Source organism: Octodon degus, unplaced genomic scaffold (genome assembly GCF_000260255.1).
Source record: "Octodon degus isolate 3935 unplaced genomic scaffold, OctDeg1.0 scaffold00093, whole genome shotgun sequence".
NCBI lineage: Eukaryota > Metazoa > Chordata > Mammalia > Rodentia > Octodontidae > Octodon > Octodon degus.
In genome coordinates, this window is record NW_004524669.1 from 1,229,734 (window position 1) to 1,253,429 (window position 23,696).

The 23,696-nt window shown below is 46.6% G+C and overlaps 1 protein-coding gene across 1 annotated transcript in view; it reads left to right on the forward strand.

Annotated features, from left to right (window-relative positions):
* Mylk3 (myosin light chain kinase 3) overlaps positions 1-23,696 on the forward strand; it is a 34,301-nt gene that overhangs the window by 6,756 nt on the left and 3,849 nt on the right. Inside the window, exons 3-11 of the mRNA XM_023722723.1 lie at positions 1,954-2,392; positions 7,522-7,976; positions 9,484-9,589; positions 10,125-10,218; positions 10,682-10,791; positions 11,762-11,903; positions 16,792-16,862; positions 21,240-21,368; positions 23,045-23,197. Coding sequence (XP_023578491.1) covers positions 1,954-2,392; positions 7,522-7,976; positions 9,484-9,589; positions 10,125-10,218; positions 10,682-10,791; positions 11,762-11,903; positions 16,792-16,862; positions 21,240-21,368; positions 23,045-23,197 — 1,699 coding nt within the window. The remainder of the gene's footprint in view (positions 1-1,953; positions 2,393-7,521; positions 7,977-9,483; positions 9,590-10,124; positions 10,219-10,681; positions 10,792-11,761; positions 11,904-16,791; positions 16,863-21,239; positions 21,369-23,044; positions 23,198-23,696) is intronic.

Sequence of the window (23,696 nt, forward strand, 5' to 3'; positions counted from 1 at the left end):
TTGCAGGGAATTTGAGGCTAGCCTGGACTACATAATAAAAACTCTCAAAAAATTAATTAATTAAATTAAATTTTAAAAAAGAAAGATAATAATGAAATAACTTGGAATAGCTCCTTTCCTTCTAGGCCATGCCACTAACTTTTTGTTTTGTTTTGCTTTTGCTTTTGTTTTTTAGGCATGGGTCTACAGGGTATTCAGGGTCTCACTACTAGATTGGACTCATAGTGATCCACCTGTTTATAGTCTCCCAAGAGCTGGGATTACAGGTGTGCACCACCACACCCAGTTTTAGTGGCCAGCACCTGGGTTTCCAGGGCCAGCATGGCATGTGGTACCAGGGATTGAACCTGGGTCCTTGCACTTGCCAGGTCAGCTCTTAGACCACCAAGCTATCTCCCGGTCCCCAAAAACTTTTCTTGAAGTTATTCCTATACAGAACTTGTCTGTAATCTTTTTTTTTTTTTTTTTTTTTTTTGGTGGAACCAGGGATTGTGCTTGCCAGGGAAGCGCTTATTCCATTGAGCCATCTCTCCGGCCCCTTGTCTGTAATCTTAATGTAATATATATATACATATATATATGTATATATATATATATGTATATATGATAGATAGATAGATAGATAGATAGATAGATAGATAGTAGTGCATGCCTAGAATCCTAGCACTTGGTGTCAGAGGTAGGAGCACTGTTACAAGTTCAAGGCCAGCCTGAACTATGCAATGAGACCCATTCTTCCCCTGCAAGAAAAGAGAAAGAATTATATATGATTAGAAAGGGATGGATTAGTAAAGGATAAGGTTAGAATTATATAGCTATTCCACAAGCTACCTTGTAGTATACGTTATGGCCACAAGCACCCATAGTGAATATTCCTCCTTTTTTGTTTTTAGTACCTGTTATCAGTGCATGCAGTTTACCATCTTCTTGGGGACTGGGTACCTGTAAAAAGTATAATTTGTTTCTTTCTGTAATCCCCTTCCTCTTTCCTAACCCTTCCCTCCATCTTCCTTTAATCCCCCTCTTGGGCTGGGGAAATAGCTCAGTGACATAAGCATCTGCCTGGCAAATACAAGGTCCCAAGTTCAATCCCTGGTACTGAAAAAAAAAAAAAAAAAAAAAAAAAAAATGGCGGGGGCACTCTAGATGATCCTTTTTAAAATTGACTAAGTTGGCAAAATGATGTTATTAAAAAAAAATCCCTCTCTTTCCCTTGCAAATATTCTTGGGGTGAACAAGAAATGGGCTGTATGTTGTACACTGTATGTCTGTATACTGTTTCATTTTCAGCCAGGCATGCACACCTGTAATCCTAGAACTTGGGAAACTGAGGCAGGCGGATCACTGAGTTCGAGGCCAGCCGGGCTACATTGCAGGACCAAAACAAAATCTTCAGTTTTTATTTTAAATTTTCCATCATATTTACATGACTGCAGAGTCAAGTTAACAAGACGAGGAGCATGAGGACAAGTCTAGCTCCTACCCTTGTTCCCTGCACCAGCTTCTCCCCCCACGTAAGCCATCTCAGAAGCCACATGTTCTGTTTCCACTGAGCTCCCATCTGTATAGAGCACATGATAAGTAGTTGTATACATGCGTGTGCACACACGCACACAGAAACACACATGTTCTCCCTTTTTTGAGAAACAACTCCTAACAAGTTCTGTACCCCCATTCTCTACTCTACTAATTTTTGCCTCCAGTATATTCTGAGGTCACTCCATAGCTGCCTATAGAGATAGTAATTTCTCACTGTCTATGGCTGGCTGTGCAGCATACCATCGTGTGGTTGCTGTCCCATTCAGACAACCTCCCAACAGTCATTTAAGTTATTTTCAGCCTTTGGCTGTTATGAACATGGGGCAATGAATGGCCTTGGGCACATATTTGCAAGACCTTTGTCATAGACTCTTCCAAGCCTGAATTGTGCTTACCCTGCCTGTCTTCCTATAGAGAGCCAAATGCTGGATCTACCAGAGGGGACAGTGGCGAGCCTGCTCCCCATCAGTGCATCAGGGATGGGAGCAGACCTTCTCACCCAGACAGGGACCTCACTGGGGCAGGGAGATGGAGTTCCTGGCCCAGGCCAGGTGTCCCCTGGTGACCAGCTGCTGCCCACAGAAGCCTGTGCCAAAGTTCCAGAAACATCCAGCAAGAAGCTCGGGACTCGCCTGGAATGGTCTGCAGCACCTGGCGGGACTGGTGAGACCCCTGCCAGCCAGGAGATGGCATCAGGTGCAAGACAAGAAGCATCATCATCCAGCAGGCCTGACGCTCGGCCCTCAGAAGAGAGCATGGGGCTGACATCAGGGCCCACCCCTCCATCCGTGGGACCTCTGGGGCCAGCAACCCTGGCCAGGGCGGCTCACAGTGGTGGAGCAGCACCTCGAAGGTGAGCGGAGCACTTCCATGCTAGGAAAGGGAAAAGATAACAGCTGCTCTCTGCTGCAGCATGGCCAGTTGCCCAGGGACAGGTGGTGAGTGACCACCATATGCAAAGGGCTGAGCCAGCTTCCAGGAGGGGAGACCCCATGTCGGGGAGCTTAGAGGTCTGGTTTATACCTGCTGCCTACTAGAATTACCTAGAGAGATTTAATAAACACTGATGATGTCCAGAGATCCTGATTCACTTCTCCTGGAGCGAGCCTTGGACATTGTTATTTGGTTTGTTTGTTTGCTTATTTTTGTTGTTGTTGTTTTGTTTTGTTTGCCAGGGTTAGGGGTCAAGCCATGGTCACATGTGTGCCAAGCAAGCACTCTACTACTGAGCTACACACCCAAGTCCTTTTTTTTTTTTTTTTAAACACACTCTCAAGACTGGGGAGGTAGCTCAGTAGAATAAGTGCTTCCCTGGCAAGCGCAAGGGTCTGAGTTCAATCCCCGGTTCTGAAAAAAAACACTTTCTAGGTTATCAGGGTTGAGAACTGCCATCTCTTAAATTACTAACAGCTGAAAGGCAGGGCTCACAGAGCTGTGCCCCAGCCAGGCAGGCGCTGCACATTTCACAGGCATCACCTCACTTATTCCCAGTGTGCTCAGCAAGGAGGTGTGTTTGTTTCTCCCTATTTTCCTGCAGAGGAAACCTATGACTGGGATCTGAGTCCAGGTTACTGGTCAGAATTAGTTCCCTAACTACTGCAGTGGTTCCTCAGGTCAGCTTTTATTTTTTATTTTTTAAAATAATTGTACTGAGAAACAAATAGCAATGAGACAGTTTCAAAACTGATTAGTAGGACAGTTTCAATAATTAATACATTGCATATTGTTGCCTTCTTAGTGGTTATTTATAGTACAAGATGCAAACATGATATCCTGTCCACAAACACTATTGGAATAAATCTTTCTATTCAATGAATTAAGAGAAAGTAGCTGTATATCTATCCTAAGTATTTTGAATATACAGATACAAAATGGTCCTTCATTTGTATCCCCCTTTTTGTTTAGTTTTGTCAGAGAAGGGCATTCCATTGTCATTTAAATATTATAGGTGTGTGAATTCAGCAAAATAATCCAGTATAGTCCAGTTGTCCATAATAGTAGTGGGTTTCCTGTTGGACTGGCAATGTCAGAATTTGTTGACTTGAGCCTTTTACAGCTCAGCATATTAATATGGCTTTACTTTTTATACTTTGTTTTTATACTTTTCTGCTGGATGGTTAAGACCAAGATAAAGCTAGACCTATATAACAAGAAATATAACCTTTGTATCTGATAAGGTCAATCAAGTACCCTCAGGATTCATCATGAAACCCTGTACCGCAGTTTGTAGATCCTTTGTCAGTGTCAGCCATGTGGATGAGTCAGGGCCATTGCTTGATCAATTTGTTCTCTGTGAAAGCCTAAGAGAATGTTTTCTCTCCATGTGACTCTCACATCATCTATCACTTTCCTCTGTGGCCCCGTAATCCCCTTGATCAGAAAATTTGGGGCACAACTAAGTTACCAGACCAGCTTTTAATTAAATTCTAAATAATATGGGCATGAGGAAGAAGGCCAAGCTGTGCTGGGGCCGCCTAGGAGTGCTGCTCTTGGGACGATTACCCTGGAGGCTCTGGAGGTGGAACTTGGCAGCCGATGCTCAGGGGACTCAGGAGCCTGCTGACTCTCCAGTGCTCCCCTGTTCTGTAGTTGTCAGGGACAAGAAACACAGCTTGCAAGGCTACTGAAGGAAACCAGGCCTTCCTGTTTTCTCTCAGAGGGACTTGGTGTCTCTGTGCCTGCCCTGGGCTGCCCTGCACTTTGATTGGGACCCCAGACCCTGGCTCAGAGGCAAGCTGGCATCTGTGTTTGCTACAGTGACTGGCAGAGTGGTCTAAATTGTCTGTCTGCCTTTGTTCTCAGAGGAAACAGGAACCTCCCAGGACATCTGGCAAGCCCAAGGGAGGGACGCCTGGCAGGAATCCCTGGGCCCAGGCCAGGGCTCTAAATATGGGATCTGGGGCCGGGGGTGAACTTTCTATGAACTTGTTAGGGGCCCAAAATGATTATGAGTGAGAAGCAAAGATCCCTATCTCAGTTTCAGCCCCCGAGCTGAATTCCAGGTGGAAGGAGATGAGGTCACTACCTGCCCTGTCTTCCTCCATGTGTGAGTATATTTTCAGAAAAATGGCCTTAACCAGTAAAGAAATTCTGACAAATAGTATAATGTGAGTGAACTTGGAGGACAGCACACTAAGTAAGTTAAACCATTACGAGAAGATAAATACTATATGATTCCACTGACGTGGTATTACTAGAGTAGTAAGAAAGTTTACTGTGGAATCGTGCGGTAGTGAGAAAGCTTGAGACACTAAAAGTGGCATGTGTCTTAGTTATTTTTTTCATTGCTGAGACAAAATAACTGACACCCAAAGTTCAAAAAGGAAGGGTTTACTTTGGCTCAGAATTTGTAGAGGTTTCAGTGCATAGTTGGCTTGCTCCAAGGCAGGGTGGCATGGCAGAGGAAAGACAGCTCAGAGCGCAGCCGAGTTGACAGAAGGCTGCCAGCAGCGACGTAGCACCCAGCAAGGAGCAGCCAGCAAGCCGTGGCAGCAGATCCTCTTTCTGTCCTTTATATTCTGTCCAGGCATCCTGCCCTTAGAGTGGGTAACACTCACACCCAAGGTGGGCCCTCCTGTTGTCCATGCCCAGAACTATGTCAGACCAATCAGTGGGATGAATTGAGTAAGCACACACCCTGGCATCACACACTCTAGATCCAGCTATGTCTGAAAAGCCCTACCTATATGGGGCTTTGGGAGGACATCTAGATACAAGCTACAACAGCACGGAACTATGTGGCTGTGGCTTTGGCGTTAGTGCATGGCTCACAGAAAGGGAGACCAAAGAGGGACTGGTGGCATTGGCCTTCTTACTTGACCATGGGATATTCCTCCAGCAACTACCTTGCCAGTTTCCTGTGTCCCTCAGTCTTGGAGGAAGCTCAAACTAGGTTTGGGGTGGCTTGACTCAGATAGGGTCCTTCCCACAATAGTCCCTTGAGGTGGCACTGGCAGAATTTCTGCTCCCTGCCCAGTGCATGGCTGTGGAGAGACTGTCAATCCCTTAGTGCCCACACAGGGTCAGGCACTGCCCACAGAGGCCCAGCAGCCCAGAGAGCTGAAGAACGGCCTTATTATTTGTTCTCTTTAAAATTGTAATTTTAAAAACCCACATAACATAGAATTTACCATCTTAACTTTTTCGGGGCAGCTAAGGAGAGAACCCAGGGATTCCCACATGATTGGCAAGGACTATGCCACTGGGCTATGCCCCTGCACACTTACCCACTTTTACGTCCATGGCTCAGTAGTGTTATGTGTATTTGCACTGATGAGAAACAAATCAACAGAAATTTTTCATCTTACAAACTGCAACCGTGCATACATTAAAGAACAACTCCCCCGTCCCATTCCTATTACCTCAGCCCCTCGTAGGCACCATTCCACTTTCTGTCTTTGTAAGGTGTTTTTTTGTTTCTTTCTTTGTTTGTTTGTTTGTTTTCGGAGCCAGGGATTGAACTCAGAACCTTGCACTTCTACTGAGCCATCTCCCTGGCCCCTTGTCTTTGTAAGTTTAACTACTCAAATTACCTCTTCTCAGTGGGATCATGCAGTATTTATCTTCTTGTGCTGGTTTATTTCACTTAGAATTTGTCCTCAGGATTCATCTGGTTGTACAACTTGTGAAATTTTTTTCCTTTATTTATGGCTGAGTAATATTCAGTTGTGGGCACATATGAGGCTCTGTCCATCCCCTCACCCTTCACTGGGCATTGGGGTCGCTCACACCCTGGAGCTCTTGTGCATAAAGCTAGGAACATGGCCGTACAAACACCTCTGACTCTGCTTTCAGTACTTTGGGATATATATCCTGAATTGCAATTCCTACAAAGTAGTCTATGCCACTTTTCATATTTTAAAACACCTTCAGTTTTTCTACTGAGCCATCTCCCTGGCCCCTTGTCTTTGTAAGTTTAACTACTCAAGTTACCTCATTGTTTAACTACATCAAGTTACAGTCATTGCACCATCTCAGCCTTTGCTTTTCGAATGTCGCCTTTGGCATCCCTGTCTTAGTTGACCCTCTCCATTCATCTGAAAGTGTTACCTGCTCTGTGTGACAGAAGAGCAAACCCAGCTGGACTCTTCCATGTTGTCTGGCAGAGGAAAGTCCAGGACCATGCTGCCTGGCTCCTCTCACCTCACATAGGATTCTGATCCCACAAGAGGAAGTCTCCGTGAGGGGCAGCCAGAGCCGGGGCACAGCTCTGAGTGGGGATCTGAGCTGCCCCCTCACAGTCCCTCCTCTGAACATCAGGTCTCAGTGTCGCTGCATCTGCATAGTGACACTCATTGAAGAGGCCAGGAAGGCACAGCTGGGGCACAGTGGAGTGTGCGGGAAGCGGAGAGCGGCTCTTCAGCTCTGTGGGCACAAAGCCTCTGCACAGCCAGGGCTGCTGTTTACTTAAGAGAAACAGAAAGTCAATCATTTTTTTTAGAATTTGCTTGATTTTATTTTATTTTTTGAGAATTTGCTTGATTTTAATCAAACGTGTCAGACCTGAGCTTCCACGGTGTTGTTGGGCTGGGTTCCTCCTTCTTCTCATTGAACTGAAAGGGAAACTGAGGCTCAGGGGCAGGTGGATCTCCCACCTTCTGGCCGCAGTCCTCCTGAGGCAGAAGTATGTTTCGAGGAGCCTCAGAGGCATCTGGTTCCCAACATGTCCACCAGGGGTTACCCATCTCCAGCTTTCCCTGGACCCTCACTTCATGCGATCCCGAGAGTGACAGCACCGTTTGTCCCGAGCCAGCACCTCCCCTCCATCCCATCTGGCCAGGGTGGTCCCGGAGTCGGTCTGTTGGTTCCTGCCACAGAGACTCTTGCTGCTGTACCCCGCCACGGCCCTAAGGTCTGCACTGTACACGTAGAGGGCTGAGGCCAAGGGCACTGCCAGTGTCTGGCAGCAGGGGCCCTAGAGCCCAGGTCTCTTTGACAGCAGCTCTTGCTTTTAACCCCCAGGCCCTGTTTCTCTCCCCTTAGGATCTCCATTCATGTGCACCAGATGGATACTCCTGGAGAACTGCTTGTGACACGAAGGGGCAGCCTCACACCCGTTCTCTCTACAGAGACTCCAACAGCTGCCTGTCCAGGTGAGCAGGACCTGCATGGGCCCAGGCGCTGTCCTCAGGCCACTGCGACTGAGTTTGGAGCGCAGACTTCTTGGGGAGCTGGGGAGATTCCCCCTCCACCACCGCTACCACCACCCAGGAGGAGCAGCCTCCCAGCAGACCAGAAGCAGTGGTCTGGGGCCGAGTCCATCATAGGAAGAAGGGACAAAGGATTCGCTGCCCCTGAGGCCCTGGGGACACAGCAGGAAACAGGCCCAGGAGTGGGACCCCCTGATCCTGTGAGAGACCGCACAGCTGGAGGCCTGGGGAGAGCCGAGGCAGGTGGGCGGCCACCCCTAGCTGCGGAGGCCAGCAGCACGGTTCTGGGTAAGCAAGGCTGTTCCTTGGCTCCATACTGGATGCAAAGTCTGAGATGGTGGGTGGGGAGGCTGTGCCCTGCGGGCTTTCTTGCTGCTTCCAGGGTTGAGTGGTGCAGAGCTGGGGTAGCCTGAGATAACTTGCCTGTTCTCCCCGGGGCTGCAAAGGGCAGAGGTCAGGCTGGCTGCCACGGTGGAGAGGAGAGGCTCCACGTGGCCCAGCTCTGTGGTAGGGAGGAGAGGACCCACGTGGCCCAAACCAGTGGTAGGGAGGAGAGGCCCCGCGTGGCCCAACCCGGTGGACTTCTCAAAGCCTGCCTCTTCAGCTTTTGGATGTTGGTGCCACTTTTAATTGAGACAGAGAAAGTCCTTATTAAAAAGCAAGGACACTAACTGGTGCGCATGGCCACCCTCAGCCCTGCCCACCCAGAGAGCTGACTCCCACCAGGAAGAGAACACAGTGAGGCTGCTGACCTGCTTGTGGTGGGGGCAGGCTGAGAGGCATCCTAAGTCTGTTCTTGTGACCCACAGACTTAGGGCCACACTCAGTGCTGCCCGTGGCTGGAGAGCCAGAATGGTGCCCGGGAAACCCCTGAGCCAGGGCCAGGGCATCCTGCTGCCCATTTCCCAGCCCTCACCACAGACCGCTTCACGTCACTGTTTGGCGCATGGTCTGGATTCTGCTTTATCCCTTATTTCATGTAATATTACTAGGCATGTATAGCATCTTGGAAGAAATATATATATATATATATATATATATATATATATATCCCTAAACTACATTTATCTTTCTGCGTGCTAGCTGTCCTTTGTGCCCCCTCCGCTCCCCTGTCCCGTTCCCGGCTCCACGCTCCATGGGCTCTCCTGGGGCTCTTACCCTCTAACATCTAGAGGGCACAGCTGTCAGGAGACCAAGAGGGAAGGAGAAAGGGTACATGTGAATTTCTCCAGGCTCCTCCCTCCTGCACTGCCCTGGATGGTTTCCACAGCAGCCCTTTACCTCTGAACACAGTCTCCTCAGCTGGGTGCAGTCTGCACACCTGACTCTCAGCTACTTAGGAGATTCACAGAAAGGAGTGCAACAGGAAGGCAAGCTGGGGCGATTCAGTGAGGCCCTGTCTCAAAAGTAAAATAAAGTAGAAGAGGCTGGTGATGTAGCTCATGATAGAATGCTGGTCTGCTGAAAGGAAGCCCCATCATTAGCCCCTGCTCCACGGTGTGCTCTTCCCTCTGGACCGCACTGATTCACCCAGGGTGAACAGACTGGATGTCACTTCATAGCCTTGCAAAGATCACTACCCTAGTGGCCAGGAGACCTAGGTGTGAATCCCATCTGTTCTGCCTCCCTGTGTTGCTCTGGACTCTCCTTGTCTCTCTGGGACTCAGCTTCCACTTCTGCTAAGTGGGACTTACTGAGATGATGGTGGAGAAGGAGCTTTCAAATGCCAGGGCTGGGAAGTGAGGTGGGGCACAATACATATGGGAGATTCACAGGTCCCTTTTCTCCTGAATAGATGACAGCCCAGCCCCCGGAGCCCCCTTTGAACACCGGGTGGTGAGTGTCAAGGAGACGCCAATCTCTGCAGGATACACAGTGTGCCAGCACCAAGTGTTGGGAGGGTAGGTGGATGTCTGCCTCCCTGGGGTGGGAGCAGGAACAGGGAGGGCCCTGCAGGATGGTTCTCAGCCTCAGATCCAGTCCTGCCCAGTGAGAGACTGAGGGATAGCCCACAGAGAGTGGTTTGAGAAGGAGCCCTAAAGTCCTGTGGCCCAGGGGTGCAGGAGGGCCCCCCAGTAGGATGTGTGAGCAGGACAGGTGACAGCAGAGCTGACGTAAGTACAGCGAGCGGGGTGTCCTCTGGAGTGCAGAGAGCCCCTGTGGTGGGGAGTGAGGTGAGGGCTGTTCCCTGGGATGCAGGAAAGCACGTTGGAGTGCACTTAGGAGCGTTTTCCTTAGGATTCCGAATAAACCATGTGAGACAGTTATTTTCTAGGGTTCAGCATAGCCTTTGTGGTGGGGGCATGACTAGGGCATGCCCTGGGGCCTGGGAGCAGGACCAGGAAGGGAGTAGGACCGGCCCCCTGGGGGCAGGGGCTTGCTGTGCCTGGGCCGCTTCCTGTGCTCTCAGCCTTCTCTGTCCCTGTGTCTTCCTAGGGGCCGGTTTGGCCAGGTCCACAAGTGCACAGAGAAGTCCACAGGCCTCCCACTGGCTGCCAAGATCATCAAAGTGAAAAGTGCCAAGGACAGGGTGAGGCACCTGCGCTGGGTCAGCCAGGCCCGTTGAGCCAAGCTCCGGTCTCCTTCCCATCCTTCATAGCCCCCTGGGTCTGTGTTGCCCTATGCTGAACAGGGAACCCAGTGCTTTTCCTGTCTCTTTTCTGTGACTCCCAGATTCTACACAGGTGACCTCACACTCTTCCCTCCAGACCCAGGTCTACACATGTAGCCGTCCAGCATGGCTTTGCTTGTGGGCCTGTAGGCAATAAGGCCCTTTCCTTCTTGGGCTGTAGGTTTCTGGCTAGGATTCAGGAGGGTTGAGCTAAAGCCCTCTAATGTGATAATGTGGCTGGGCAGGGAGTCAGGGACCTGGTGTGACAGCATGGCATCAAGGCTAGGAGTTGTGTGCCTGTTGGCCCACTTGTCCTGGGAGGTCCAACTGGCTCATCTTCCTGACCTGTTTGCTTGGAATCCCCTTCTTCTCTTTCCACAAGGAGGATGTGAAGAATGAGATCAACATCATGAACCAGCTGAGCCATGTGAACCTGATCCAGCTCTATGATGCCTTTGAGAGCAAGAACAGCTTTACTCTCGTCATGGAGTAGTGAGTGTCTTGGGGGGGGCGTGGTTTTTCCTTGGCCAGGGCCTTTACTGCAGGCAGGGCTGTCTTTCCTTGCCCCTCACTGGGAGACCCAGGGCTGTGCCATGCCAAGCCCATTTCCTAGGCTTGGCTGATTGAATTCCAGTACAGAACATGGAGGACAAAACCATTTCGTCACACAAACTAGGCCACTGACCTTGCTTTGACCTGCCGATGTTATGTCAGTTTAGCTTTAAAATATTTTAGTAATTTTTAGCAAGTTTAGAAAAATCTACAAATTGAATTTAAAATTAGAAGTTAAATTCAGAAAACTTTAGTAATTATAGAATTTTAGTTGTCAACATTTGGAAATTGGAAGAGTTACATAATAGATATTGTTACACAATAGTTGGGCAGTAATGCTGAGCTGGCCAAGGTAGCGCTGGAGCTCACAGGGGCTGCCATCTGTGGACAGGGCCACTGGTCTTCCACAATCCCCACCACGCCCTCCGGGCCCACTGCCTGGCCCCGAGGCCACAGGTCAAGTAGCTGCTTGTATTTGTATTGCTTTTTTCTTCTGGTAAGGAAACATTTGTCATGCCACGTAGCTGTCAAAAGTGGAGAAGCAAAGGATAGACTAAGGATGATGTGTTTTCAAAAAACTTTTGTCTCCATCTAATTTGTCAACTTTGGCCTCTTATCCTATAAGTATTCATTGCCTCCACTGGCAAATAAATTTGCAACTCTGGCCTAGATTATCCAGAGTGAGACAATCTTGTCATCTCTGTGGCTCCTCGTGTCCTTTTTACCACCTGGACTTTGCTGGAATGGCCTGAGCAAAGGTCCTGACACAACCCCTGATGGTGATGGCAACAGCCCTATGACTTCTGGTGTGGCCAGCCTTGACTTCACGTGGGCCATTTTCTAGGTGAAAAGTGGACAAGCGCTCAGAGCTCTGCTCAGTCTGGTGCTTGCCTCTCCCTTCCTCTGGCAGTGTGGATGGGGGTGAGCTCTTTGACCGGATCACAGATGAAAAGTACCACCTGACCGAACTGGACGTGGTCTTGTTTACCAGGCAGATCTGTGAGGGTGTGCATTACCTCCACCAGCACTACATCCTGCACCTAGACCTCAAGGTGGGTTCTGCCTTTGGCGTATGGACTGTGGGCTCCCCAGTGCTGAGCCTCTGGTGCACTTCATGGCTGAGACCCCTTTCAGCAACGCTGACCTCCATCTTGTCTCTGTCACTTCCTAGTTCTGGAGTCTGGGGCTGGCCAGCTGTGCTGCCTCATGGTTCTTCCATCTGTAACTTGTGGGAAACTCAATTTCTTTAAGTTGGAGGATTAAAGGAAACAGTCACCCTTTTCTCTTAAACAATATCATTAAGATTAGTTGTTTAAAGCTTCCAAAAGGAACATGTGCTTGTGGTGACAGATGTAGGCAATATCAAAGTGTATAGAATACACAGTGGGAGGCTTGCCCATCCTGTCTCCATGAAGAGAAGTCCTCTCTGTGGGCTGCTAGCCTGGTATCACACACAAGCACACACTGGGTACTATATGATGCATTTTGTTTTTCATCTTGCTTCTTTGAGCTAATACAGCATTGTAGATATCTTTTCTCATTCTAACAAAGGGACAAGTGATACTCCATTAAATGAATGCATTGCCTTTCCTTTTGTCTCTCAGAAGTGTCCTTAGCATGTCCTGTACATAAAGCCCATGCATAATTCCTAGCTGGTAATAAAGCTTGATCCATACTGGTATTTTCTGTGATTCTTCTAATCCATGGAGCCAACAGAATGTTTTTCCACAGCTATCTCAGGAAGGGATACATTTCAGAGGCTCCTTGAAAGAGATGGGAAGCCAATGCTGCCCCAGTATGGGTGCATGTTGCTCCTTCTGACCATCTTTTCTGATTGGAATCTGACTATAAAGTTGGGGTATTGGGAAAGTGTTGGGTGGAATGGCGAGTTGGCTTCAGTCTTTAAAGCTAATTCCAAGCCTCCTGGGCAAGCTCTTATGGGGCGGGCCCTAGGGAAAGCTCAGGACTCCACTCTGTACTTGAGTCTAGGATGAGTCTTGAGGTAATTTTTGTGACCTTGCAATATTTGCTGAGGCCCATTTCCCAACCCAGAGCAAGACTGGTCTTGGTTAACTATTGTCTGGTTGTGAACGTATGAGCTCATCAGTTGTAAAGCATGGAGAATAATACTGCTACAAATGTCCTGTGGATCAGGATACAGACGATGCACACTGCAGCTGTGCTGTCCGATCCAGCAGCCACCAGCCACAAGTGCTAATCATGCACTTAAGATGTGGCTAATGTGACTGATGAATTTTCAATTTCACTAGTTTTAATTAATGTATATGTAAAAACTGACACTTGATCCAATTATTGAAAAAATTTTAGTACATTTTTGGAACATGTATATTTATTTCTCAACTACAGATTTCCTGAACTCTAAACCCAGGACAAATAACTTGAGGAGGGCTGGTGAGATAGCTCAGTGATCTAAATCACCTACTTAGAACAAGCTTAGCAAAGCACAGAGACCTCGGTTCAATCCCCCAGCACCACATGCCAGCCAGCCCCGCCCCCAGGTGGGCTGAGCTGGCCGCACACACACACACACACACACACACACAAATAAATAAATAAAATTTAAAAAAAATAACTTGAGGAAAACTTAGGGTCTGCACTGAGATGTTCTTTAAGAATGAAACAGTGACTTCAAAAGACAAAACCCAGGAACTGGGTGTGATGGTACATCCCTATAATCCCATCACTCTGAGAGGCTGAATCAGAAAGATCACAGCCTGGGCAATTTAGCTAAATTTTGGTGAAGTCTGAGCCCAACCTGAGCAGTTTAGTAACATAGTGAGACCCTGTCTCAAAATAAAAAATAAAAAGAGACTGAGTCTGTGCGTGGTGGCAGATACCTGTAATCCCAGCACTTGGAAGGCTGAAAACAGGAAGATCACTACAACTCCAATCTGTGTAGTAAGATCCTGTAGACCCTGTACTATTTTTTTTTACTGTACTAAATACATAATAAATAAATAAATAAGACTGGAGACATAGCTCAGTGGAAAGGCCCTAGGTTCAGTTCCCAGCACCTCAAAGAAAACATGAAATGACAGCTCACAGAATGGGAGAAGATATTTTCAAATCATATACTAACTATGATATTTATATCGAGTATATATATATATGTATTATATATATATATTTTTTTTTTCGAAACTGGGAATTGAACTCAGGCCCTTGCACTTGCCAGGGAAGTGCTTATTCTACTGAGCCATCTCCCTGGCCTCTAGAATATAAATATATATATATATATATATATATATATATATATATATATTTTGTGGCCTCAGGTTTCCTTCAGCGCAGGTCTGGTTTGGCTTGAGTATCTGGGTATCGAACCACAGCACTCTGAGGCTGACTGCTTTGTTTAAGTAGGCACTTAAACAACTGAGCTAATGGGCAGGCCCCCTAGAATATATTTTTAAAAACTCTTACAACTCAATAATAGAAAGACAAGTCAATTAAAAATAGTGAAATGGGTGAGGGATGTAGCTCAGTGGTAGAACATTTGCACAGCATGTGTGAGGGCTGGGTTTGGTTCCCAGCACTGAAAAAAAGAGAGAGAAAGAGAAAGAAGTGAAGAATTTTAATACACCTATGTCCAGTGAAGATATACAAAGACCAATAAGTACATGAAAAAAAATCAACATTAGTTATTAGTGGGATGTAAATCAAACAATAATGAAATACCACTTTATAACCCCTAAACTGAATAAAATAAAAATTGCAAATGTAAGTGTTAGTTAAGATATGGAAAAATTTGAATTTTCATATATTATTGGCACAATTATAAAATGTACATCCACTTTGAAACCAGACTGACAATTCCTAAAAATAGAATTACCATATGACCCTGAAATTCCTAAGTACATGCTTGGGAGAACTGAAACATGAACATGAAAACTTACACACATATGTTCTTAGCAGTGTGACTCATAGCAGCCAAAAAGTAGAAGCAACCTAGCTGTTCATTAACTGATGAATGGATAAATAAAATATGGTATGTCTATATAATGGAATGTTATTTAGCCATGAAAAAGAATGAAGTACTAATAAATATTATACGGATGAAACTTAAGAACATCATGCCAAGTAAAAGATGCTGCATATAAAAAGGCTGCATGTTTTATGATTCCATTTATATAAAGGTCTCAATATAAGCAAATCTTAGGGAGATTAAAAAATGCATTATCCATTGCCAGAAGCTGGAAAGGAAAAATGGACAGTGAATAACAATGGGTGTGGGGTGGTCTGTGTTTGTTTTGTTTTGTTGTTTGTTTGTTTTTGAGAAAGAGTCTTGCTGTGTCATTTAGGCTGGTTCCCAATCCATATGTAGCCCAGACTAGCCTAGAACTCATGGCAGTCCTCCTGCCTTAGCCTCCAGAATACTGGGATTATAGGCATGTGTCACCACTACTGGCTGTTTTTTTGTTTGTTTTGCTTTTGTCTTTTTGAGACAGGTTCTCGCTGTGCAGTTCAGGCTGGCCTTGAGCTCACTTTGTAGTCCAGGCTGGTCTTGAACTCACAATGCTCCTTCCTCCACCTCCTGAGTGCTGGGATTATAGGCACGCAGCATCACACCTGGTGTGTTTTTGATTTTTTGAGACAAGTTCTCACTATGTAGTTCAGGTTGGCCTTGATCTCACCATTAAGTCATATTTGTGGCTCCCTTTACACAACCCTGTTGGACAGTGTGGTTATAAAGACGAGATTTTTTTCACTAGTCATGGTAGCGCACACCTGTAATTCCATACTCAGAAGGCTGAGGTAAGAGCTTGGCTCCAAAACAAAACCACAGATTTTTTAAAACATTGGTTGTAAAGTATGTCATATACATTACATCATTTGATCCTCTCACCATCCCAGAAAGACTGGCAGGAAGTGGTTATTGTTTCCATTTTAAACTGGAGACATGGAGGTTTGAAAATGGAAAAGGCCTCATCTAGTGCTACAAGACCACATCAAGGACCCCTGGACCTCAGCCCCGGATTCCAGGCCCCTTGGGTCTTTCTGTCACAGACCTCCCATCTCCGCTCCCCACACCTGACCCCACAGTGCTGTGCACAAGCAGGCACTATTGCAGGCTCTCTTGGGGCCTTAGAGTAGTTGACCTGAAAGACTAAAAGAAGAACTATGTCAGGGCCACCATCCCCAGCCCTCGGTCACAGCTGCCACTACATATTGGCAAGCTGGCATTTAGCAGCTCTGTTCTCGGGCACCAGACCAGTGATTCTGATGCTGTGGGTCAGGGCTGCGGCCTGGGCATGAGGACCTTTAAAGATTCCCTGACAACCTTCATGTGTTGCCCCAGCCAAAAGTGCACTGTGGAGGTTTCCAGTTTGTCTTCCATAGTGATACAGGTGAGTTTAAAAGCATGAACTTTCACACACAGAAAAACTGCATTTTGGAGGGCTGGCCAAATAGCTCAGTGGATTAAAGCACCTGTAAGCAGGCACAGGGGCCTTTTCTATCCCTGGGTCTACCGTGCCAGCCCCACCCCCAGGACACACTGAGAATGGCAATTGAGACTGAGCCTGGTGGTGTACGCCCGTAATCCCAGCTCTTGGGAGGGTGTAAACACACAGATCACTACGAGTCCGATCCAGTAGTGACACCCGGAACACCCTGTAGACCCTTCCCTAAAATACAAAAACAACAACAACAAACCGCTGCATTTTGGGATCCTCTGAAGGACTGAGAAGTGTCTCTTGTGCCTGCATTCCTGGCGTGCTGACCAGCAGCTGGGCTGAGCAATGCCGGTCCTATGGTCTCACAGCCCACTGTATTTGTTGTAATTACCTGTCTAAGCCCCAAGGGCAGCCCCAAGCCATGGGGTGGCACCTGAGCAGGCAGCCAAAGCCCGTATACCTAGACATGCAGCAGCTGCAAACCCCGGAGCTGCTCACCGGGATAAACAGACTTCTTCTTTTCCAGCCAGAGAACATACTGTGTGTCAGTCAGACAGGATACCAAATCAAAATCATTGACTTCGGGCTGGCCAGAAGGTAAGGGGGTTTTATTTTGATACATTAACAAAAGTCCTGGGGACCCTTGGTATTTCTCTTGGGCATAGTTACACAACTCGAGTTTGGGATGGAAGCAAGGGAGCACCCTCACTCAGAGACCAGTGAGTGGCCTTTGGTCTGCAGGCTGGCCTTGTTCCCACTGCAGCCCTAAAAGGCTGTGGGATTAACTGTGCTTCGAACTCCTGAGAAGAGAGCCCAATTGCTAATGGGGGATGAAGAAGGGGTGCTGACCGCTCAGTCTATGGACCCCCCAGGCTATCTGGGCCCAGCTGGGCTGGGGTGTGATGAGGTTCAATATGAAAACTCATGTGTGACAGAGTAGGGAAGTGCCACACCTTGGCCAAGTGGCCCTGGAGCCACTTAAGCCTGATTATTGGTAAGTGGTGGCACATAGTGACGGCTGAGGGCCAACTGAGATTACATACACGTGGGCAGTGCCGCCCATCCTGTGAGCGTGGTTTGGTTCTCAAGTCTCAGTGACTTCAAGGGAACACCCATATATTTTTAAAAATTTCTTAAAGTTCCTTAAAATGTTTGATGCCTTGTAGACTATCCTGTGCCAGGATGAGTATTTTGAGGGGCATTAATGGCCATGTGTTGTTTATGGAAAAACATTTTTTTAAGTTTATTTATTTATTTAGTGTGTGTGTGTGTGTGTGTGTGTGTGTGTGTGTGGCCAGCTCAGCCCACCAGGGGGCAGGGCTGGCTGGCATGTGGTGCTGGGGGATTGAACCGTAGGTCCCTGTGCTTTGCTAAGCTTGTTCTAAGTAGCTTTAGACCACTGAGCCATCTCACCAGCCCAAAAACATTTAAAACATTTAGTCATTTCTCATATATTTTGACCACATCTCATAATGTTTTCTAAATTTGGAATTACCTTAACACACTTGCATGTCTTAAATGCCAGAGCATATCACTACCTGCTCCCCAAGGGGCCGTTCATATTTTTTCCCCTAATCACCTGGCCTCCCTGTTCAAATGTGTTTGCATATATACTATGGCCTGTTAGAGAGCCACAATTTTTTATAATAGCTTTTTTGTCATAATTTTTGAACCCCGAGAAACATTTCTCATTCACCGAAAGGCAATACTGTCTTCGCTAAGAATGCACACGAGTATGTGCAGTGCACTCAAATGCCAGATGACCAGTGGCCACATGAATTCAGAGCAGGACACTACCACAAGAAGCTCCTGGAATTAAGGCAGGCTTCTCTAAACAGCAAGAAGGGCCAGGCAGACAGGATTTATTATTTGCAACTAATTGCAGGCAAATGTTTTATCACCAGCTTGGGAGCAACTTTTGCTCATTTTGGTGTGATGCCACTAAATGCAGAGCTGGGAGGCGACACACACAGTGGCCTCTGGGCACCTGTGCAAGTCAGGGGAGCAGAGTTGCTGGAGGGAGGTGGGGAGGCAGTGTGGGCTTTGGGGCCAGGAGTGAGACGTTTGCCCTGTACGCCTGCCAGTCTAGAGAAGACGCAGCAGGGTTGGGGAGATAGCTCAGTAGAATAAGCGCTTGCATGGCAAGTGTAGGGTCCTGAGTTCAATCCCCAGAACCACAAAAAGAGAAGACACAGCAGAAGGTGAGTGCATTCAGGTGAGTCCTGAATGCTAGGTCCACATGTTTGAGTGTCATCTTTTAGGTCACTGAGTCTTACCTACCTGGCAGAGAGGTGATAAGGACTAGAAGTCAACTTAACAAGAAATGAGTTAGCCAGAAGCCTGCCTCGGAGTGGCCATTCCACCCAAACTGCTAATCTGACCAAGGCCACCGGTGAGGATAACTCTGCCAGCAGCATGAGAGGCAGAGGGCATGTCCAGGAAAGCACGTATAGGGAACCACCTCTAAGGGAAGCCACCTTTGCGAACATACTGAGCAGGAAACTGCACTTGATGGGTCTGGGCTGACAGAGCCACCACTGCTGACTGGAGGATGGGCAGCAAACATCAAAAACATCCTCAATTGTCTGGGATGGGTCAGTCAACCAAAGGATCATTTGACAAACTGGCTTTTGCCAAACTGGTTTGTGCAAACTGGCCTGCTTCCTGGGAAGGGTGTCCTTCCACAGGGAAGGCTCTGGGGGCGTCATTCAGGTTGACAAAGCATATTCTGTGCTGCAGAAGAATGAAATATGTATGAAGAGGGGGAAGTGCCAATTGCCCTCTTACTACAAACTGCAGAAAATGAAGGTTTAATATTTATTTATTTATTTTTTTTGGTACTGGGGATTGAACTTGGGACCTTAAGCTTGCCAGACAGGCACTATGCTGCTGAGCTATATCCCCAACCCAAAGATTTATTTCTGGTAGAGGCCAGGAGAAGGTGTTGGAATCATAGTGGTGGCATGGCCTGTGGTAGAGTAAGAGTTTGTATGAATCTTCAGGCCACCATTTGCAGCAAGGGAGACCAGGATTGCCCACCCTGGGCAGTGACCTCATTAGTGATCTAGGAGTAACGTGATGGGCCAAGAGTCGTAACGGGAGTAGAAACATCTTAATCTGGTTCTCTATCATGTTGGGAGTCTTCCAACTCCCAGGCTGGGGCTCAAATTGCAATCAGAGCACAAATCCATTTCAGGAGAGAGGCGGGGTGAGAGGGCTCTCATACACCTGTGAGGTTTCCTGTGAGACTGTAGAAAGTGCTGACCTCGAACTTGTGGTTATTCTCTTGCCTCAGTCTCCAAAGTGCTGGGATTATAGGCACAGGATACCCAGTTCTGATTCTTTCATTTTGGAGTTATAATTAAAAAAAAAAAACATACAATATGCATGCTATGCCGGCCCTGCCCCTAGGTATGTTGAGTTGGTCACCAAGTCTGGGCATGGTGACACATACCTGTAATGCCAGTGCTGGGAAGGATGAAAACAGGAGGATTGCTTACAAGTCTGAGCTGTGTAGTGAAACCCTGTACCAAATACATTTTTTAAAAAATACAGTACAAAATTTACCACCCAGTGTCCATCAGTGGAGGAAGGGATAAAAGGAAAGTGGTACAGTACATATAACCAATAGAATACTGTTCAACCTTTTTTTCTTTTTTGCCTGGAATCAGGGATTAAACTCAGGACCCTGTGCTTGCCAGGCAGGCACTTATTCTACTAAGCTATCTCCCTAGCCCTGTTCAACCTTTAAAAAAAAAAGGAAATCTTGTCATTTGAGACAGGATGTATAAATCAGAAGGACATTATTGTATTATTATTTTGTCTTTTTGAGACAGGGTCTTGCTATACAGTTCAGGCTGGACTTGAACTCAATTTGTAACCCAGGCTGGTCTCAAATTCCCAATGATCCTCCTGCCTCAGCCTCCCAAGTGCTGGGGTGAAAGATTATGCTAAGAAAAAATACTAGGTACAGAAAGATAAATGAAGCATGATCTCACTTATGTGTGGAATCTAAAAGAGATGAACTCACAGGAGTAGTATATAGAATGATGTTCACCAGGGGCAAAGCCAGTGGCACTGGAGAGATGTTGGCTAACATATCGTTAATTAGGTAAAGAGTAAATTCAAGAAATCCAAGTACTAAATGATGTTAATAACAATATATTGCCTATTTAAAAACTATAAAGAGAATAGATTTGAAGTGTTCTTTTCACATAAAAGTAAGTAGAATAATCCATATGTTAATTCGTTTAATGTAGGCATTCCAAAATCTATAAATATGCCAAAACATCATGCTGTAAACTGCAGTCATACTTTTGTCATTTAGGACAAAGTAATGAATAAATACAATTACTATATTAATATTTACATGTACTGTTCAGGAGCACAGCTATAATATAGTGTGTTGTTGATTAACTAATCTCCAGAGCATTTCTTCTTGCAACACTGACAGTGTTTCTAGTTTCTCTACACTCTTGTCCCATAAGACTGTATGATCTCACTGACAGACTTAAATATGCGAACCATCCTGGTGGGTAGAAAGCAGTATATTATATCATGGCTTTGATTAGCATTCCCTTGTGCAAATGCATCTCTTCCTCTTTTTCAAATTTTACCATCATCCACCAGCTACATGCATAAGCCAACAGCCCTCTCTGCCCAACATCTCCCACCTTATTTGTACCTGCCCACATGGTTATGTGTTGAATAAGATACAGATATTCTTTCTTCTTCGGACTGCAAGTGTCGGAGGACTGTGGTTCTCTGATTCTACTGCTAGCTTAGAAAAGCCTGAAGGCTGAGGCCAGGGGTGTGATTATTGCCCCAGTAAAATACGCGTGTGGTATGAAAGAGGCTGAGGCAGTGTGTCTGATGGTAAGGCTTGAGGAGCGGCTTCTCCCCTGGGAATCAGTCCCTTCCCAGCATCTGCCCCAAGGCCCTCCGCCCCTCGTTCTCTGTGCTCTTTCTCCCCAGGTACAAGCCTCGGGAAAAGCTGAAAGTGAATTTTGGTACTCCTGAGTTCTTAGCCCCAGAAGTTGTCAACTATGAGTTTGTCTCCTTCCCCACCGACATGTGGAGTGTGGGCGTCATCGCCTACATGCTGTGAGTGCTCCAGGGGCCTGGGTGTGAGGTGGGGCTGGGGCCATCTGTCTTACTTCGCCTACTCTGACAAGCATCAAAAATTTGAAGTTTATTTGGGAAGTATTCTAGGGAACCTCGGTAGAGGAGTAAAACAGGGAGGAGGAAGAAAAAGCAGCCAGGTGAGGGTCCATTATGAGCCAGTTTCTTTATTTAAATTCATTCTAACGGTAATTTATTATCATAAGCTAATGTTGAGGGGGAAATGAGACATGCAGACGTCATTCCCCAGAGTGAAAGTCTGAATGCCTCAGGTGTCAGCTGCATCAAATTCATAGGCTAAGCTGTTGAGGGTTTTGATGCACATAATATAATTGAAAATAACTAAAGATTTTTTGTGTGTGGATTTTTTTTTTTTTTTTTTTAATTTTAGGGAAGGGTCTATAGGGTGTTCAGGGTCTCACTACTGGAGACTCTTAGTGATCCGCCTGTTTACAGCCTCCCAAGAGCTGGGATTACAGGCACGCGCCACCACGCCCGGTCTCAGCACAACTAGGGGAAGGGGCCGGCACGGCAGGCTCGGGGATCCAACGCCCGGCCCCTGCTCCTGCTTGCAGGCGCTTTAATCCACTGAGCTATTTGGCCGGCCCTTAAAGGTATTAACGATCAAGAAATAAAGCCCACCTGTGAACATCTGGGAAACTCTGGACTTTGCAGAACACTCACCCAGTTATTTAATTTACGTTGTGGGCTGATTGAATGAACTTCCAGGCACTTCTGGGTGCATGAAGCAAGCTTGAACAGGAATAAAAGCCCTCCAGCAAAGAAATGAAGGTGCTTGGGTACAAGCGGGGGAGGACTGCCCCAAGGGGTTGAGGCCAGGACACTACTGTGTACCCCATCCTTTCACTGCTGACCTAGGGCTCCCTGCTTTCGTCTCTCCAATTCTGGACTTCCCGTGGCTCTCTCCTTGGGGCCAAAATCATGTTTCTTGACCTATTGCACAAGTGCTGGCTGTGTTCCTGCACTTCGCATGCGTCTGTGGTACCAGCTTGGGGAAGTCTGGAGCCCCTGGTCAGCCAGCGAGGCTGTGAGGTGAGGGTCGTACCTACATGATCCAGACTGAGAAACACAGACTGCTATTTCAAAATTAAATTAATACATACCCGAGGGCCGGCGAGATAGCTCAGCGGACCCAGGTTTGATCCCCCATACCGCATGCCATGCTGGCCCAGCCCTCAGGTTTGCTGAGCTGCCAACAGAGTCCAGGCATGGTGGTACATGCCTGTAATCCCAGCACTTGGGAGGCTGAAAACAGGAAGATCACTATGAGTCCAAGCTGCGTAGTGAGGCCCTACACCAAATACATAAAATTTTAAAAATAAAATAAAATAATAAATTAATATATAGTTGATTACTGGGTATATTGAGTCAGGCTCCCATTTTCCTTTACCTGAGAGACAAGGGGGAAAGAGGTGACGGTGATGGAGCCTTATTCTGAACATCCTTCCACCTTCTCCCTTAAATTAATACTGAACTATATCCAGTGGAGAAGTAACAGAGCTACTTTTGTCTTGAACTCTGTTGGTTCTGGTTAGGTCTGCTTGGGTCTCATAAATTGCTTGTGTATTCTACTGAAGAAGCATTTGGTAAGTGTGGTTTCCATTTACTGTGCTGATATTCCTCTCTCTCCTCTGTAGACTCAGTGGTTTGTCCCCATTTCTAGGGGACACAGATGCAGAGACCATGAATTTCATTGTGAACTGCAGCTGGGACTTCGATGCTGACACCTTTGAAGGACTGTCAGAAGAGGCCAAGGACTTTGTTTCCCGGCTACTGGTCAGAGAGAAGAGGTACTCTGCAGCTGTCACTAAGGGCCCATGTGTGGTAGTGAGTCTGCTCTGGGGAGGCGGGTGAGGGAGCCTGCAGCCAGAGCCCGCTTTAGGATTTCTTAGTCTGCTACTTCTTTGGAATAATAATGAGAGCAGAGAGAGGAAAAAAGGAAATCAATTAAAAACAACTAGGAGCATGAGCATCTAGATATGCCTTAGAAAGAAGTATATTTGTAAATGGTCCTATTTTCAAGTTATCACTTAGCATTGGCTAATGTTGAAAAAAAAAGTTGAGATATGCAGATTTCATTCTCCCCAGAATAAAGATCTGAATACTTCATTTATTGGTGACGAAAGCCTACTTAGGCTTCAGTAGTTTTATGTCATACAGTAAGCCACTGAGCTTTTTTTTTTTTTAATACTCAAATAAAATAACTGAAAGTTAAAAGTATTAGTAACCCAGAAGTAGAGACTATCTGTGGGCAACTGGAGTTTGTTTCCACTAGGGACTCTAGAATTC